Source organism: Drosophila yakuba, mitochondrion (genome assembly GCF_016746365.2).
Source record: "Drosophila yakuba mitochondrion, complete genome".
Taxonomy (NCBI): domain Eukaryota; kingdom Metazoa; phylum Arthropoda; class Insecta; order Diptera; family Drosophilidae; genus Drosophila; species Drosophila yakuba.
In genome coordinates this window covers 1-16019 of record NC_001322.1, presented here as the reverse complement: position 1 = coordinate 16019, position 16019 = coordinate 1, and the positions used below count along the sequence as shown (strand labels likewise).

At 21.4% G+C, this 16019-nt stretch overlaps 13 protein-coding genes and 24 non-coding genes across 37 annotated transcripts, besides 9 other annotated features; 14 read left to right on the top strand and 23 right to left on the bottom strand. All coding sequences in view use genetic code 5, as the record gives it.

The window, feature by feature from the left end:
- Positions 1 to 1077: an origin of replication (A+T-rich region containing origin of replication).
- On the top strand, positions 1078 to 1866 carry KEF32_r01. Its single transcript has one exon. It is a non-coding gene; the product is annotated as a s-rRNA (ribosomal RNA).
- On the top strand, positions 1867 to 1938 carry KEF32_t22. The gene has a single exon. It is a non-coding gene; the product is annotated as a tRNA-Val (tRNA).
- Positions 1939 to 3264, top strand: KEF32_r02. The gene has a single exon. It is a non-coding gene; the product is annotated as a l-rRNA (ribosomal RNA).
- Position 3050, bottom strand: a sequence conflict (C is T in [2]).
- Positions 3051 to 3052: a sequence conflict (T is inserted in [2]).
- KEF32_t21 lies at positions 3265 to 3329 on the top strand. The gene has a single exon. It is a non-coding gene; the product is annotated as a tRNA-Leu (tRNA).
- A 10-nt stretch (positions 3330 to 3339) lies between these two features.
- Positions 3340 to 4314, top strand: ND1. Its single transcript has one exon. A coding sequence (NP_006914.1; NADH dehydrogenase subunit 1) covers positions 3340 to 4314, from the start codon at positions 3340 to 3342 to the stop codon at positions 4312 to 4314; it is 975 nt and encodes a 324-aa protein.
- KEF32_t20 lies at positions 4297 to 4362 on the bottom strand. The gene has a single exon. It is a non-coding gene; the product is annotated as a tRNA-Ser (tRNA).
- Positions 4363 to 4368: 6 nt separating this feature from the next.
- CYTB lies at positions 4369 to 5505 on the bottom strand. The gene has a single exon. A coding sequence (NP_006913.1; cytochrome b) covers positions 4369 to 5505, from the start codon at positions 5503 to 5505 to the stop codon at positions 4369 to 4371; it is 1137 nt and encodes a 378-aa protein.
- A 3-nt stretch (positions 5506 to 5508) lies between these two features.
- On the bottom strand, positions 5509 to 6033 carry ND6. Its single transcript has one exon. A coding sequence (NP_006912.1; NADH dehydrogenase subunit 6) covers positions 5509 to 6033, from the start codon at positions 6031 to 6033 to the stop codon at positions 5509 to 5511; it is 525 nt and encodes a 174-aa protein.
- A 6-nt stretch (positions 6034 to 6039) lies between these two features.
- Positions 6040 to 6103, top strand: KEF32_t19. The gene has a single exon. It is a non-coding gene; the product is annotated as a tRNA-Pro (tRNA).
- Positions 6104 to 6168, bottom strand: KEF32_t18. Its single transcript has one exon. It is a non-coding gene; the product is annotated as a tRNA-Thr (tRNA).
- A 2-nt stretch (positions 6169 to 6170) lies between these two features.
- ND4L lies at positions 6171 to 6461 on the top strand. The gene has a single exon. A coding sequence (NP_006911.1; NADH dehydrogenase subunit 4L) covers positions 6171 to 6461, from the start codon at positions 6171 to 6173 to the stop codon at positions 6459 to 6461; it is 291 nt and encodes a 96-aa protein.
- Positions 6407 to 6417: an inverted repeat (inverted repeat b').
- Positions 6407 to 6461: a sequence feature (pot. stem loop structure involved in transcription termination).
- Positions 6451 to 6461: an inverted repeat (inverted repeat b).
- ND4 lies at positions 6461 to 7799 on the top strand. The gene has a single exon. Coding sequence (NP_006910.1; NADH dehydrogenase subunit 4) is annotated over positions 6461 to 7799 (1339 nt in total).
- Positions 7800 to 7865, top strand: KEF32_t17. The gene has a single exon. It is a non-coding gene; the product is annotated as a tRNA-His (tRNA).
- Positions 7866 to 7880: 15 nt separating this feature from the next.
- On the top strand, positions 7881 to 9600 carry ND5. The gene has a single exon. Coding sequence (NP_006909.1; NADH dehydrogenase subunit 5) is annotated over positions 7881 to 9600 (1720 nt in total).
- On the top strand, positions 9601 to 9666 carry KEF32_t16. Its single transcript has one exon. It is a non-coding gene; the product is annotated as a tRNA-Phe (tRNA).
- An 18-nt stretch (positions 9667 to 9684) lies between these two features.
- On the bottom strand, positions 9685 to 9752 carry KEF32_t15. Its single transcript has one exon. It is a non-coding gene; the product is annotated as a tRNA-Glu (tRNA).
- On the bottom strand, positions 9753 to 9820 carry KEF32_t14. The gene has a single exon. It is a non-coding gene; the product is annotated as a tRNA-Ser (tRNA).
- On the bottom strand, positions 9821 to 9885 carry KEF32_t13. The gene has a single exon. It is a non-coding gene; the product is annotated as a tRNA-Asn (tRNA).
- KEF32_t12 lies at positions 9886 to 9949 on the bottom strand. Its single transcript has one exon. It is a non-coding gene; the product is annotated as a tRNA-Arg (tRNA).
- Positions 9950 to 9976: 27 nt separating this feature from the next.
- Positions 9977 to 10041, bottom strand: KEF32_t11. The gene has a single exon. It is a non-coding gene; the product is annotated as a tRNA-Ala (tRNA).
- An 11-nt stretch (positions 10042 to 10052) lies between these two features.
- On the bottom strand, positions 10053 to 10406 carry ND3. Its single transcript has one exon. A coding sequence (NP_006908.1; NADH dehydrogenase subunit 3) covers positions 10053 to 10406, from the start codon at positions 10404 to 10406 to the stop codon at positions 10053 to 10055; it is 354 nt and encodes a 117-aa protein.
- On the bottom strand, positions 10407 to 10471 carry KEF32_t10. Its single transcript has one exon. It is a non-coding gene; the product is annotated as a tRNA-Gly (tRNA).
- Positions 10472 to 10491: 20 nt separating this feature from the next.
- COX3 lies at positions 10492 to 11280 on the bottom strand. Its single transcript has one exon. A coding sequence (NP_006907.1; cytochrome c oxidase subunit III) covers positions 10492 to 11280, from the start codon at positions 11278 to 11280 to the stop codon at positions 10492 to 10494; it is 789 nt and encodes a 262-aa protein.
- Positions 11280 to 11954, bottom strand: ATP6. Its single transcript has one exon. A coding sequence (NP_006906.1; ATP synthase F0 subunit 6) covers positions 11280 to 11954, from the start codon at positions 11952 to 11954 to the stop codon at positions 11280 to 11282; it is 675 nt and encodes a 224-aa protein.
- Positions 11281 to 11287: an inverted repeat (inverted repeat a').
- Positions 11281 to 11338: a sequence feature (pot. stem loop structure involved in transcription termination).
- Positions 11332 to 11338: an inverted repeat (inverted repeat a).
- ATP8 lies at positions 11948 to 12109 on the bottom strand. Its single transcript has one exon. A coding sequence (NP_006905.1; ATP synthase F0 subunit 8) covers positions 11948 to 12109, from the start codon at positions 12107 to 12109 to the stop codon at positions 11948 to 11950; it is 162 nt and encodes a 53-aa protein.
- On the bottom strand, positions 12110 to 12177 carry KEF32_t09. Its single transcript has one exon. It is a non-coding gene; the product is annotated as a tRNA-Asp (tRNA).
- A 4-nt stretch (positions 12178 to 12181) lies between these two features.
- On the bottom strand, positions 12182 to 12252 carry KEF32_t08. The gene has a single exon. It is a non-coding gene; the product is annotated as a tRNA-Lys (tRNA).
- COX2 lies at positions 12253 to 12937 on the bottom strand. Its single transcript has one exon. Coding sequence (NP_006904.1; cytochrome c oxidase subunit II) is annotated over positions 12253 to 12937 (685 nt in total).
- Positions 12938 to 12942: 5 nt separating this feature from the next.
- On the bottom strand, positions 12943 to 13008 carry KEF32_t07. The gene has a single exon. It is a non-coding gene; the product is annotated as a tRNA-Leu (tRNA).
- A 2-nt stretch (positions 13009 to 13010) lies between these two features.
- Positions 13011 to 14546, bottom strand: COX1 (the record flags this gene model as incomplete). Its single annotated transcript has 1 exon — positions 13011 to 14546. Coding sequence (NP_006903.1; cytochrome c oxidase subunit I) is annotated over positions 13011 to 14546 (1536 nt in total), but the record flags it as incomplete, so codon positions are not given.
- A 5-nt stretch (positions 14547 to 14551) lies between these two features.
- Positions 14552 to 14619, top strand: KEF32_t06. Its single transcript has one exon. It is a non-coding gene; the product is annotated as a tRNA-Tyr (tRNA).
- Positions 14620 to 14631: 12 nt separating this feature from the next.
- KEF32_t05 lies at positions 14632 to 14694 on the top strand. Its single transcript has one exon. It is a non-coding gene; the product is annotated as a tRNA-Cys (tRNA).
- Positions 14687 to 14753, bottom strand: KEF32_t04. Its single transcript has one exon. It is a non-coding gene; the product is annotated as a tRNA-Trp (tRNA).
- ND2 lies at positions 14754 to 15777 on the bottom strand. Its single transcript has one exon. Coding sequence (NP_006902.1; NADH dehydrogenase subunit 2) is annotated over positions 14754 to 15777 (1024 nt in total).
- On the bottom strand, positions 15778 to 15846 carry KEF32_t03. Its single transcript has one exon. It is a non-coding gene; the product is annotated as a tRNA-Met (tRNA).
- Positions 15847 to 15854: 8 nt separating this feature from the next.
- On the top strand, positions 15855 to 15923 carry KEF32_t02. Its single transcript has one exon. It is a non-coding gene; the product is annotated as a tRNA-Gln (tRNA).
- Positions 15924 to 15954: 31 nt separating this feature from the next.
- Positions 15955 to 16019, bottom strand: KEF32_t01. The gene has a single exon. It is a non-coding gene; the product is annotated as a tRNA-Ile (tRNA).

Here is a 16019-nt window from a genome sequence, read left to right as displayed (position 1 = left end):
AATAATAAAAAACTCATCTTTTTTTTTTTTTTTTTTTATTATTTACTATTTTTTTTTTAAAAGATTACAATTTTTAAAAATTAATTGATTTATATTAGATAACACATTTTAGGAATTCATAAAATATTTTTATAAAAATTATTAAAATAATTTTATTTTTCTATATAGATATATATGTAATATAAATCTTCAACTATATATAAATATATAAATATATAATAATTAATTAAATTATTATATTATTTATATAAATCCAAGAATGTTATATAAATATTTGAATATAGATTTTTTTTTACAAATTATGTTACCATTTTTGGATTGTGAAATTTTTTATTTAAATTGTTAACTATATTATAATATATTAAACATTTATATATATATAGATTATCTATTAATTTAGAACTTAGTATACAAAAATTTTTTTTTTAAAAAAAAAAAAAGAATAGGTTTTTTATTATTTTATAAATAATTATTAATTAGAAAAATTTATTTAATTAATATAATTTTAAAATTAATATTTTAAAAATTATTATAATTTATTAATTAATTTATAAAATTTTTTAATTTATTTAATTAACAAATATTGTTTTATAATTTTTATTTATAAATAATTATTTTGTTTAATAAATATAGTAAATTTTATTAATTTTAATTTTTATTATTTTAATGTATAAAAAAAATAATTTTATTTGTATAAATATTAAAAAATAAATATGTAAATAAGGTATTTAATTTAAGAAATTATTATATTTTATTATAGGGGAATAAGTTATCAGATTTAGTGATTAAAAATAATTATTTAAATAGTTTATTATAAGTTACAAATTTTATTATTTTTTTAAAAATTTTACTAATTTTAATTATTAATTATTTATGATAAAAAATAATTTGAATTTTATTTAATATACTAATATATATATATATATATAAATTAAATTATTTTTGTTTATAAAGTTTTTATTTATTAATTATTATTTAAATTATCTATTATTTTTTATTTTATTTATTATTTATAAAAATTATTTTGATAAATTTTATTAAATTTATATTATAAATAAATTTTTTTATTGTATATTTTTAAAGTTTTATTTTGGCTTAAAAATTTGTTATTAGTTTGATTTATATGTAAATTTTTGTGTGAATTTATATTTATTTAAAAAATAAATATATTATAAATTATTTATTCGCAGTAATTAATATTATTAATTAAAGAAATTTAGAAATAGCAATATTAAAAAGTATTGACCAAATTGGTGCCAGCAGTCGCGGTTATACCAATAATACAAATAAATTTTTTTAGTATGAATTAAATTGATTTATTTAAAAATAAAATTAAATATATTAAGTGAAATTTTATATTTAAATTATTTTATAAAATAATAATTGAAGTTAAAAAATTTTAATAAAAAACTAGGATTAGATACCCTATTATTTAAAATGTAAATAAATTGCTAAAGTAGTAATAGTTATGTTCTTGAAACTTAAAAAATTTGGCGGTATTTTAGTCTATCCAGAGGAACCTGTTTTGTAATCGATAATCCACGATGGACCTTACTTAAATTTGTAATCAGTTTATATACCGTCGTTATCAGAATATTTTATAAGAATAATAATATTCAATAATTTTAATAAAAATTTATATCAGATCAAGGTGTAGCTTATATTTAAGTAATAATGGGTTACAATAAATTTATTTAAACGGATAAAATTATGAAAAAATTTTTGAAGGTGGATTTGGTAGTAAAATTATAAAGATTAATAATTTGATTTTAGCTCTAAAATATGTACACATCGCCCGTCGCTCTTATTATTAAGGTAAGATAAGTCGTAACATAGTAGATGTACTGGAAAGTGTATCTAGAATGACAATTTAAAGCTTATTAAGTAAAGCATTTCATTTACATTGAAAAGATTTTTGTGCAAATCAATATAAATTGATTATATTTTATTTATTAATTTTAATTATTTTATATAAAAATATTAGAAATAACTATAAATTTAAAAGTTTTAGTATTGTTTAAAGAAAAAATAATTTTAATAATAGTATATTAGTATTGTAAAAGAAAATTGAAATAATTTGAAAAAATTTTATTTTAAAAGAAAATTTAATTTATTGTACCTTGTGTATCAGCGTTTATTAAATAAAAAATAAATATTTATTTTTCTCGATTTTAAAAGAGTTAATATAATATTTAAGTTAATGTGACAAAATTATTTATAATATTATATTAGAAATGAAATGTTATTCGTTTTTAAAGGTATCTAGTTTTTTAAGAAATAAATTTAATTTAGAAATTATAAATTTATTTAATTATTTATTTAATTAAATAATTTATAATTTTAATATTTTATGGGATAAGCTATAAAATAAATTTTTAAAAATAATAAATAAATTTAATAAATATATGCTTAGAATTAGCAATTATTAAAAAATGTGTTATAATTTATTTTATAAATTAAATTATTTATTAAATTTTAATTATTTATTAAAATATTAATTTTAATATTTAAAATTAAGTAATAATGATAGAATTAGTATATAATATTGTTAAAATAAATTTTTATGAAAAGTTTAAATAAAGAATTCGGCAAAAATAATGTTCGCCTGTTTAACAAAAACATGTCTTTTTGAATTATATATAAAGTCTAACCTGCCCACTGAAAATTTTAAATGGCCGCAGTATTTTGACTGTGCAAAGGTAGCATAATCATTAGTCTTTTAATTGAAGGCTGGAATGAATGGTTGGACGAAATATTAACTGTTTCATTTAAATTTAAAATAGAATTTTATTTTTTAGTCAAAAAGCTAAAATTAATTTAAAAGACGAGAAGACCCTATAAATCTTTATATTTTATTTATTTTAATTATAAAGATTAATTTAATTTTAATAAATTAAAATATTTTATTGGGGTGATATTAAAATTTAAAAAACTTTTAATTTTAAAAAACATTAATTTATGAATAATTGATCCATTAATAATGATTAAAAAATTAAGTTACTTTAGGGATAACAGCGTAATTTTTTTGGAGAGTTCATATCGATAAAAAAGATTGCGACCTCGATGTTGGATTAAGATATAATTTTGGGTGTAGCCGTTCAAATTTTAAGTCTGTTCGACTTTTAAATTCTTACATGATCTGAGTTCAAACCGGTGTAAGCCAGGTTGGTTTCTATCTTTAAAAAATTATAATATTTTAGTACGAAAGGACCAAATATTAAAATAATTATATTTTTATATAAGAATATTATTAATATATAATAAACTATTTTGGCAGATTAGTGCAATAAATTTAGAATTTATATATGTAATTTTTATTACAAATAGTACTTGTTTTATATAGAATTTATTTTATCATTAATTGGAAGTTTATTATTAATTATTTGTGTATTAGTAAGTGTAGCTTTTTTAACTTTATTAGAACGTAAAGTTTTAGGGTATATTCAAATTCGTAAAGGACCTAATAAAGTTGGTTTAATAGGAATTCCTCAACCTTTTTGTGATGCAATTAAATTATTTACAAAAGAACAAACTTATCCATTATTATCAAATTATTTAAGATATTATATTTCTCCTATTTTTTCTTTATTTTTATCTTTATTTGTTTGAATATGTATACCTTTTTTTGTTAAATTATACTCTTTTAATTTAGGTGGATTATTTTTTTTATGTTGTACAAGATTAGGAGTTTATACAGTTATAGTAGCTGGCTGATCTTCTAATTCTAATTATGCTTTATTAGGGGGTTTACGAGCTGTGGCTCAAACTATTTCTTATGAAGTTAGATTAGCTTTAATTATATTATCATTTATTTTTTTAATTGGGAGTTATAATATAATTTATTTTTTTTATTACCAAATTTATATATGATTTTTAATTATTTTATTTCCTATAAGTTTAGTTTGATTAACAATTTCATTAGCTGAAACTAATCGAACTCCTTTTGATTTTGCTGAAGGTGAATCAGAATTAGTTTCAGGATTTAATGTAGAATATAGAAGAGGTGGTTTTGCTTTAATTTTTATAGCAGAATATGCTAGAATTTTATTTATAAGAATATTGTTTTGTGTAATTTTTTTAGGTTGTGATGTATTTAATTTATTATTTTATGTAAAATTAACTTTTATTTCATTTGTATTTATTTGAGCTCGAGGTACATTACCTCGGTTTCGTTATGATAAATTAATATATTTAGCTTGAAAATGTTTTTTATCATTTTCTTTAAATTATTTATTATTTTTTATTGGGTTTAAAATTTTATTATTTTCTTTTTTATTGTGAATTTTTTTTAGTAAAAAGTTAATAGAAAATTAAATTCTATCTTATGTTTTCAAAACATACGCTTGTTCAAGCTCATTAACTAATTAATTAATTTAATAAATTATCTCATCATTTTGTAACTAGTGGGTTAATTAAATAATATAAAAAATAAATAATAGTTAAAATTTGTCCAATTAATACATAAGGTTCTTCAACTGGTCGAGCTCCAATTCATGTTAATAAAATTACTGTAACTAATATAGATCAAAATAAAATTTGGTTAATTGGATAAAATTGGATTCCTCGGAATTTTCTTAAATTATAAAAAGGTAAAATTATTAAAATTGCAATTGATAAAACTAATGCAATAACTCCTCCTAATTTATTAGGAATTGAACGAAGAATTGCGTAAGCAAATAAAAAATATCATTCTGGTTGAATGTGAGCTGGTGTTACTAAAGGATTAGCAGGAATAAAGTTATCTGGGTCTCCCAATAAATTTGGTCTAATTAAAACTAATGAAATTAGAATAAAAATTATTACAATAAATCCTACAATATCCTTAAATGTGAAGTATGGGTGAAAAGGAATTTTATCAATATTAGAATTTAAACCAATAGGGTTATTAGATCCTGTTTGATGTAAAAATAGTAGATGAATTATAGTTATAGCAAGAACAATAAAAGGTAAAATAAAATGAAATGTGAAAAATCGAGTTAAAGTAGCATTATCTACAGCAAATCCTCCTCATAATCATTGTACTAAGTCTATACCTAAATAAGGGATAGCTGACAATAAATTAGTAATTACAGTTGCTCCTCAAAATGATATTTGTCCTCAAGGTAAAACATAACCTATAAAAGCTGTTCCTATTACTAAAAATAAAATAATTACTCCTACTAATCAAGTTGGTGTAAATAAATATGATCCGTAATAAATTCCTCGACCAATATGTAAGTAAATACAAATAAAAAAAAATGATGCACCGTTAGCGTGTAAAGTTCGTAATAATCAACCATAATTTACATCTCGGCAAATATGATTAACACTATAAAAAGCTAAGTTAACATCTGCTGTGTAGTGTATAGCTAAAAATAATCCAGTTAAAATTTGAATAATTAAACATAATCCAAGTAATGATCCAAAATTTCATCATCTTGAAATATTAATTGGAGCTGGTAAATCAACTAAAGCATTATTAGCAATTTTAAATAAAGGGTGGGAATTTCGTAAAGGTTTATGCATTAATTAAGATATTATTCGGATAGGACCTTTAAATAGTTTAGTAATTTTTACTACAACAATTAAAGTAATTAATAAATAATTTATTAATAAAATTGTTACAAAATTTGTTGGAAAATTATATAATTTATTTAAAGATAAAGAATTTTCTGTAAAATAAGAATTTATTTCAATAATAGATTGTATTTCGTTATTTATTAAAAATAAAGTAATAGAAGTTTTATCAAGAATTATTGATAAAATAAATATAAAAAATAAAATAAATATGGAAAATAAAGTTAATTTAATTGATAAATTAAATATTTCATTAGAAGCTAATGATGTAACATAAATAAATAAAACAAGTATTCCTCCTAAAAAAATTAAAAATAAAATGTATGAGTATCAAAAACTTTTAGTTATTAATCCTGAAAGTAAACATACAAAAATTGTTTGAATTAATAAAGTTAATCCTAAAGCTAATGGGTGAATTATATTAAAAAAAATAATAGATGTAGTAATAATTAATGAATATAATATTAATTGAATAATTTCAAGAGGTAGTTTATTTATAAAATATTAATTTTGGGGATTAATGAAAAAGAAATTTCTTTTCTCTTGAAGTTTTAAAAGAAATAATCTTATTTTTGATTTACAAGACCAATGTTTTTATTAAACTATTAAAACTAATGATTATAATTTTATATTGAAGTTTACCTATAATTTTATTTATTTTAGGTTTATTTTGTTTTGTTTCTAATCGAAAACATTTACTTTCAATACTTTTAAGTTTAGAATTTATTGTTTTAATATTATTTTTTATATTATTTATTTATTTAAATATACTAAATTATGAAAATTATTTTAGAATAATATTTTTAACATTTAGAGTATGTGAAGGAGCTTTAGGTTTATCAATTTTGGTTTCTATAATTCGTACTCATGGTAATGATTATTTTCAATCTTTTAGAATTATATAATGTTAAAAATTATTTTATTTTTATTATTTTTAACTCCTGTTTGTTTTATTAATAATATATATTGAATGGTACAAATTATACTATTTTTTATTAGATTTATTTTTTTATTAATAAATAATTTTATAAATTATTGATCAGAAATTTCTTATTTTTTAGGATGTGATATATTATCTTATGGTTTGGTTTTGCTTAGTTTATGAATTTGTTCATTGATATTATTAGCTAGAGAAAGAATTAATAAATATAATAATTACAAAAATTTATTTTTATTAAATATTGTTATTTTGTTATTATTATTGGTTTTAACTTTTTCTAGAATAAGATTATTTATATTTTATTTATTTTTTGAAAGAAGATTAATTCCTACATTATTTTTAATTTTAGGATGAGGTTATCAACCGGAACGATTGCAAGCTGGTGTTTATTTATTATTTTATACTTTATTAGTTTCTTTACCTATATTAATTGGAATTTTTTATGTAATAAATAAAACTGGGTCAATAAATTTTTATTTAATAAATAATTTTATGTTTAATTATGATTTATTATATTTTTGTTTATTATGTGCTTTTTTAGTGAAAATACCAATATTTTTAGTACATTTATGATTACCTAAAGCTCATGTTGAAGCTCCTGTATCTGGTTCTATAATTTTAGCTGGTATTATATTAAAATTAGGAGGTTATGGTTTATTACGAGTAATTAATTTTTTACAATTAATAAATTTAAAATATAGATTTGTTTGAATTAGAATTAGATTAGTAGGAGGTGTGTTAATAAGATTAGTATGTTTACGACAAACTGATTTAAAGGCTTTAATTGCATATTCATCAGTTGCTCATATAGGAATTGTTTTAGCTGGTTTATTAACAATAACTTATTGAGGATTATGTGGATCTTATACATTAATAATTGCTCATGGTTTATGTTCTTCTGGTTTATTTTGTTTAGCAAATGTTTCTTATGAACGATTAGGAAGACGAAGAATATTAATTAATAAGGGGTTATTAAATTTTATACCTGCTATAACTTTATGATGATTTTTATTAAGATCAGCTAATATAGCAGCTCCTCCAACGTTAAATTTATTAGGAGAAATTTCTTTATTAAATAGAATTGTTTCTTGGTCATGAATTTCAATAATTATATTATCTTTTTTATCTTTCTTTAGAGCAGCCTATACTTTATATTTATATTCTTTTAGTCAACATGGTAAATTATTTTCTGGGGTATATTCATTTAGAAGAGGTAAAATTCGGGAATATTTATTAATATTATTACATTGATTACCTTTAAATTTATTAATTTTAAAAAGAGAATCATGTATTTTATGATTATATTTAAATAGTTTAAAAAAAATACTAATTTGTGGTGTTAGTGATATGAAGTTATTCATTTTAGATCGTGAAATATTTATCAATTTGTAGAATTAGATTTATTAATTTAATTTCTATTAGTTTAACATGTTTTTTATTAAGTTTATATTATTTATTAAATAATATAGTTTATTTTATTGAATGAGAAGTAGTATCTTTAAATTCTATAAGAATTGTGATAACTTTTTTATTTGATTGAATAAGTTTATTATTTATATCTTTTGTTCTTATAATTGCTTCTTTAGTAATTTTTTATAGAAAAGAATATATAGAAAGTGATGAAAATATTAATCGGTTTATTATATTAGTATTAATATTTGTTTTGTCAATAATATTATTAATTATCAGACCAAATTTAGTGAGAATTCTATTAGGGTGAGATGGATTAGGACTTGTTTCTTATTGTTTAGTAATTTATTTTCAAAATATCAAATCTTACAATGCTGGAATATTAACTGCATTATCTAATCGAATTGGAGATGTAGCTCTTCTTCTTGCTATTGCTTGAATATTAAATTATGGTAGATGAAATTATATTTTTTATTTAGAAGTTATACAAAATGAATTTTCAATATTAATAATTGGTAGTTTAGTTATATTAGCTGCTATAACTAAAAGAGCTCAAATTCCTTTTTCTTCTTGATTACCAGCTGCTATAGCTGCCCCTACTCCTGTCTCTGCTTTAGTCCATTCTTCTACTTTAGTAACAGCAGGAGTTTATTTATTAATTCGATTTAATATTGTTTTAAGTACTTCTTGATTAGGACAATTATTGTTGTTATTATCAGGTTTAACTATATTTATAGCAGGACTGGGGGCTAATTTTGAGTTTGATTTAAAGAAAATTATTGCGTTGTCAACTCTTAGTCAATTAGGATTAATAATAAGAATTTTATCTATGGGATTTTATAAATTAGCTATATTTCATTTATTAACTCATGCTTTATTTAAAGCTTTATTATTTATATGTGCAGGAGCTATTATTCATAATATAAATAATTCTCAAGATATTCGGTTAATAGGAGGGTTGAGAATTCATATACCTTTAACTTCAGCTTGTTTTAATGTTTCTAATTTGGCTTTATGTGGAATACCATTTTTAGCTGGATTTTATTCTAAGGATATAATTTTAGAAATTGTTAGAATTAGAAATATTAATATATTTTCATTTTTTTTATACTTTTTTTCCACAGGTTTAACAGTAAGTTATTCTTTTCGGTTAGTATATTATTCAATAACTGGAGATTTAAATTGTGGAAGTTTAAATATATTAAATGATGAAAGTTGAGTAATACTTCGGGGTATACTAGGCTTATTATTTATAAGAATTATTGGAGGTAGAATGTTAAATTGGTTAATTTTTCCTTTTCCTTATATAATTTGTTTACCTGGGTATTTAAAAATATTAACATTATTTGTTTGTATTGTTGGGGGTTTATTTGGGTATCTAATTTCTATCAGAAATTTATATTCTTTGAATAAATCTCTATTAAATTATAATTTAACATTATTTTTAGGTTCAATATGATTTATACCTTATATTAGAACTTATGGAATAATTTTTTATCCTTTAAATTATGGTCAATTAGTTGTAAAAAGTTTTGATCAAGGTTGGTCAGAATATTTTGGGGGTCAACATTTATATTACAAGTTATCAAATTATTCTAAAACTTTATTTCTGATACATAATAATAGTTTAAAAATTTATTTAATATTATTTGTATTTTGAATTATAATTTTATTTAGTTTTTTATTATTTTTATATTCAAATAGCTTATATTTAGAGTATGACACTGAAGATGTTATGGAGATTAATTAATCTTTGAATATAGTGAATTAATTATAGTAATTTATAAAAATAAATTATTTTATTATTACAATGAAAATGTAAGGTTTTATTTTAAACTATATAAATAGAAGTATAAATGGAATTTAACCATTAAAAGAAAAAAGTTAGCAGCTTTTACTTGATCACCATACTTCCTTAATTGGAGTTTATACTCAATTATATCATTAACAGTGATACGCCTCTTTTTGGCTTCAATTAAAAAATAAGGGTATATAATACCTAAGGTTAGGTCGAAACTAACTGCAATTAATCGCTTCATATTCAATTATATATATATATATATATATATATAAGGTAGATTGAATATTCAATACTTTTTGAATGCAAATCAAATGTTATAATTAACTACAACCCTTTAAATATTTATTAATTTGATCAATTTAATATACCTTGATTTCATTCATGGTATAGCCCAATTAATAAAATTAAAATAAAAATAATCGAAGTAATTGTTCAAATTATAATATTAGAATATTTTAAAATAATAATTATAGGAAGAATTAAAGCAATTTCTACATCAAAAATTAAAAAGATAATAGTGATTAAAAAAAATCGTAATGAAAATGGTAATCGAGAAGAAGATTTAGGGTCAAATCCACATTCAAAAGGTGATCTTTTTTCTCGATCAATTAAAGCTTTTTTTGATAAAATTGAAGCTAAAAATATAACAACAGTTGTGATTAATAAGATTACTGAAGCAATAATAATAATAGAAAAAATTATCTATACTATTTATTAATAGACCTTATGATTGGAAGTCAAATATACTTTTATACTATATAGATATGTAATTAATAATAAAAGGTTACCCTCCTCATCAGTAAATTGTGATATATAAAAATAATCAAACTACATCAACAAAATGTCAGTATCATGCAGCTGCTTCAAATCCAAAATGATGATTTTTTGAAAAATGATTATTTAAATGACGTAATAAACATACTAATAAGAAAGTTGTTCCAATTAGAACATGAACTCCATGGAATCCAGTGGCCATATAAAAAGTTGAACCATAAACTGAATCAGCAATAGTAAATGGAGCTTCAATATATTCATAAGCTTGTAAAATTGTGAAATAAATCCCAAGTAAAACTGTAAAAAATAATCCTTGAGTAGTTTGTGAATGATTTCTTTCTATTAATCTATGATGAGCTCAAGTTACTGTAACTCCTGAAGCTAAAAGAATAGCTGTATTTAATAAAGGAATTTGAAATGGATTAAATGAAATAATTCCCATAGGAGGTCATGAAGCTCCTAATTCAATTGCTGGAGATAAACTTCTATGAAAAAATGCTCAAAAAAATCTAACAAAAAATAAAACTTCTGATAAAATAAATAAAATTATTCCTCATCGTAAACCAATAGTTACTGCGTAAGTATGTAATCCTTGGTAAGTTCCTTCTCGTGAAACATCTCGTCATCATTGATAAACTGTTAAAATAGTAATAATATTACCTAATAAAAATAATGAAATATCATATTGATGAAATCATTTTACTATACCTGATACAGTTGTTATAGCTCCAATAGCACCTGTTAAAGGTCATGGGCTATAATCAACTAAATGAAAAGGGTGATTTGAGTGTGTAGACATTAATTTACTTCTCTAGAGTATAAAGTTCTTAAAACAGCAAATACATAGGATTGAATTATAGTTACAGCTGATTCTAAAACTAATAAAGCAATTTGGGCTACTAATAAAAATGTTACTAGTAAGTAAGATATAGAAGGTCCTGTATTTCCCAATAAGGTTAATAGAAGATGTCCAGCAATTATATTAGCTGTTAATCGAACAGCTAAAGTTCCCGGTCGAATAATATTTCTAATAGTTTCAATACATACTATAAAAGGTATTAAAATTGCAGGTGTACCTTGAGGTACTAAGTGAGCAAATATATGTTGTGTATGATTAATTCAACCATATAATATAAAACATAATCATAAAGGAAGAGCTAAAGATAAAGTTAAAGTTAAATGACTTGTTCTTGTAAAAATATAAGGAAATAAACCTATAAAATTATTAAATAAAATTAATGAAAATAAAGAAATAAAAATAAAAGTAGATCCATTATGACCTGAAGGTCCTAATAAAGTTTTAAATTCTTTATGAAGTGTTAATAAAATTGAATTTCAAAAAATATTATAACGAGAAGGTATTAATCAATAAATTGAAGGAATTATTAAAAGTCCTAAAAATGTTCTTAATCAATTTAATGATAAATTAAAAATTGCTGAAGGGTCAAATACAGAAAATAAATTTGTTATCATTTTCAGTTTATAGAATTTAAATTAATATTTTTTAATTCATTAGATTTAGGTGAAGTTGGTATATATGAATAATAATTAATAGAACAAAATAAAATAAATGTAATAGAAAAAACAATAAATAGTAATAATCATCTAATTGGTGCTATTTGTGGAATTAAAAAATATTAATAATTTAATAATTTTAGTTTGACATACTAATGTTATATAATTTAACTAATTTTTTATTATCATTAGAAGTAAGTGCTAATTTACTATAAAATGGTTTAAGAGACCAGTACTTGCTTTCAGTCATCTAATGAAGAATTATTTCTAGAAATTCATTTAATAAAATTATTTACAGGAACACTTTCAATTACAATTGGCATAAAACTATGATTAGCCCCGCAAATTTCTGAACATTGACCATAAAATAACCCTGGTCGGTTAATAAAAAAATTAGTTTGATTTAATCGTCCAGGAGTTCCGTCAACCTTTACTCCTAAAGCTGGGACTGTTCAAGAATGAATTACATCTGCGGCTGTTACTAAAATTCGAATTTGTGAATTTATTGGTAAAATTACTCGATTATCAACGTCTAATAATCGAAATCCATCAATTGCTAATTCATTTGTAGGAATTATATATGAATCAAATTCAATATTATTAAAATCTGAATATTCATAACTTCAGTATCATTGATGACCAATACTTTTTAAAGTTACTGATGGTTCATTAATTTCATCTAATAAATAAAGTAATCGTAATGAAGGAAGAGCAATAAATAATAAAATAATAGCTGGGAGAATAGTTCAAATTATTTCAATAAGTTGTCCATGTAAAAGAAATCGATTTACATAATTATTAAAAAATAATATAAACATTAAATATCCTACTAATACTGTAATTATTACTAAAATTAATAATGCATGATCATGAAAAAAAATTAATTGTTCCATTAAAGGAGAAGCTCTATCTTGTAAACCTAAATTAGCTCATGTAGACATTTATTTTCTAATAAAAGTAAAATACTTTATATATGGAGCTTAAATCCATTGCACTAATCTGCCATATTAGAAATTAATTTGTTAAAAGTGGTAATTCAGAATATCTATGTTCAGCTGGGGGTGTATTTTGATATCATTCAATAGATGAATTTAATTGAATTGGATAAATTACTTGTCGTTGAGACACTAAACTTTCTCAAATAATATAGAAAAAAAATAAAATTCCTAATAATGAAATAGTTGACCCAATAGTAGACACAACATTTCATGTAGTGTAAGCATCAGGGTAATCTGAATAACGTCGAGGTATTCCTGCTAATCCTAAAAAATGTTGGGGGAAAAATGTTAAATTTACTCCAATAAACATAATAATAAATTGACTTTTTAACCATTTATTATTTAATGTCAATCCAGTAAATAATGGGTATCAGTGAATAAAACCTGCTATAATAGCAAATACAGCTCCTATTGATAAAACGTAGTGGAAATGAGCTACTACATAATAAGTATCATGTAAAATAATATCAACTGATGAATTAGCTAATACAACTCCTGTTAATCCTCCTACTGTGAATAAAAAAACAAATCCTAAAGCTCATAAAATAGCTGGAGAATAAGAAAGTTGAGTTCCATGTAAAGTAGCTAATCATCTAAAAATTTTAATTCCTGTAGGAACCGCAATAATTATAGTAGCAGAAGTAAAATAAGCTCGTGTATCAACGTCTATTCCAACTGTAAATATATGATGAGCTCAAACAATAAATCCTAATAATCCAATAGCAAGTATAGCATAGATTATTCCTAAAGAACCGAAAGTTTCCTTTTTACCAGATTCTTGTCTAATAATATGAGAAATTATTCCAAATCCCGGTAAAATTAAAATATAAACTTCAGGGTGACCAAAAAATCAAAATAAATGTTGGTACAAAATAGGATCTCCTCCTCCAGCTGGATCAAAAAAAGAAGTATTTAAATTTCGGTCTGTTAATAATATAGTAATAGCTCCGGCAAGAACTGGTAAAGATAGTAAAAGTAATAAAGCAGTAATAACTACTGATCATACAAATAAAGGTATTCGGTCTAATGTAATTCCAGTTGATCGTATATTAATTACAGTCGTAATAAAATTTACAGCTCCTAAAATTGAAGAAATTCCAGCTAAATGAAGAGAAAAAATAGCTAAATCTACAGAAGCTCCACCATGAGCGATACCTGAAGATAAAGGAGGGTAAACAGTTCAACCTGTACCAGCTCCGTTTTCAACTATTCTTCTTACTAATAATAAAGAAAGAGCAGGAGGTAGTAATCAAAATCTTATATTATTTATTCGTGGGAATGCTATGTCAGGAGCTCCTAATATTAAAGGCACTAATCAATTTCCAAACCCCCCAATTATAATAGGTATTACTATAAAAAAAATTATAATAAAAGCATGTGCAGTAACAATTACATTATAAATTTGATCATCTCCAATTAATGCTCCTGGATGACCTAATTCTGCTCGAATTAAAATTCTTAAAGATGTTCCTACTATTCCGGCTCAAGCTCCAAAAATGAAATATAAAGTTCCAATATCTTTATGATTTGTAGAAAATAACCATTGTCGCGATTATGGATTAAGTGGCTGAAGTTTAGGCGATAGATTGTAAATCTATTTATAAGAATTATTCTTCTTAATCAATAAATTAAATCTAGGTCTTATAGTCAATAATGATATCAAACTGCAATTTTGAAGGAGTAAATTTTTACTAAGACTTAAAGGAATACCCTTTATTTACAGCTTTGAAGGCTATTAGTTTAGTTAACTTAAAGCCTTAAAGTATAAAAAAAAATAAAGAAATTAAAAATAATCCGAAAATTGAAAAAAAAGTTATAATTAAATATAAATTAGTATTATTACTATTTATATTTATTTCCATGATTCAGTTATTTTCGAAATAATTTAATATAAAAGCTGAGTAACAAATTCGTAAATAAAAAAATAATGTAATTAAAGTTGATATTATTATTAATGTTAATAAAAAATATTGATTACATATTGTTAATTGTTGAATTACTAATCATTTTGGTAAAAATCCTAAAAATGGAGGTAATCCACCTAAAGATAAAAAATTTATAAATAATGAAAATTTTAAAATTTTTCTGTTTACAAATCAAGAAAATAATTGATTTAAATGAAATAATTTAAAAATATTAAATATAAATGTTAATACAAAAGATAAGAATGAATAAAAAATAAAATAAATTAATCAAATTGATTCTCTAATCATTAAAGATCTTAATATTCATCCTAAATGATTAATAGAAGAAAATGCTATTAATTTTCGGAGTGAAGTTTGGTTTAAACCTCCAATTGCTCCAATAATAACTGATAAAATTACACTAATTAATAATAAATTTTTAATATTTAAATAAGAAATTAATATTAATGGAGCAATTTTTTGTCAAGTTATTAATATCAAAGCATTTATTCATGTTAATCCTTCTATTATATTAGGAAATCAAAAATGAAAAGGAGCGGCTCCTCTTTTTAATAATAAGGCCGATATAATAATTATTGATGTAAAAGATTCATTAATTTCATTATTTAAATTATTTGCCAATATAAGTAAAATTGAAGAAAATAATAAAACAGTTGATGCCAAAGCTTGGGTTAAAAAATATTTTAAAGAAGCTTCTGTAGATATTAAATTATTATTATCTCTTAATAGGGGGATAAAAGATAACAAATTAATTTCTAAACCTATTCAAGCTCCTAACCAAGAATTAGATGTAACTGTAATTAATGTTCCAATAATTATAATTGTGGTAAATAAAATTTTTGATGAATTATAAAAAATTAAAAAGAAAAGGATTATAACCTTTATAAATGGGGTATGAACCCAGTAGCTTAATTAGCTTATCTTTTTATAATAAATATATTTTGGTGTATGATGCACAAAAGTTTTTGATACTTTTAGAAATAGTTTAATTCTATTAAATATAAAACCTTCTTTTTAAATAATATATAAATCAGTCAATGAATGCAGAAAACTGCATAATTTACCCTATCAAGGTAACCCTTTTTATCAGGCAATTCATT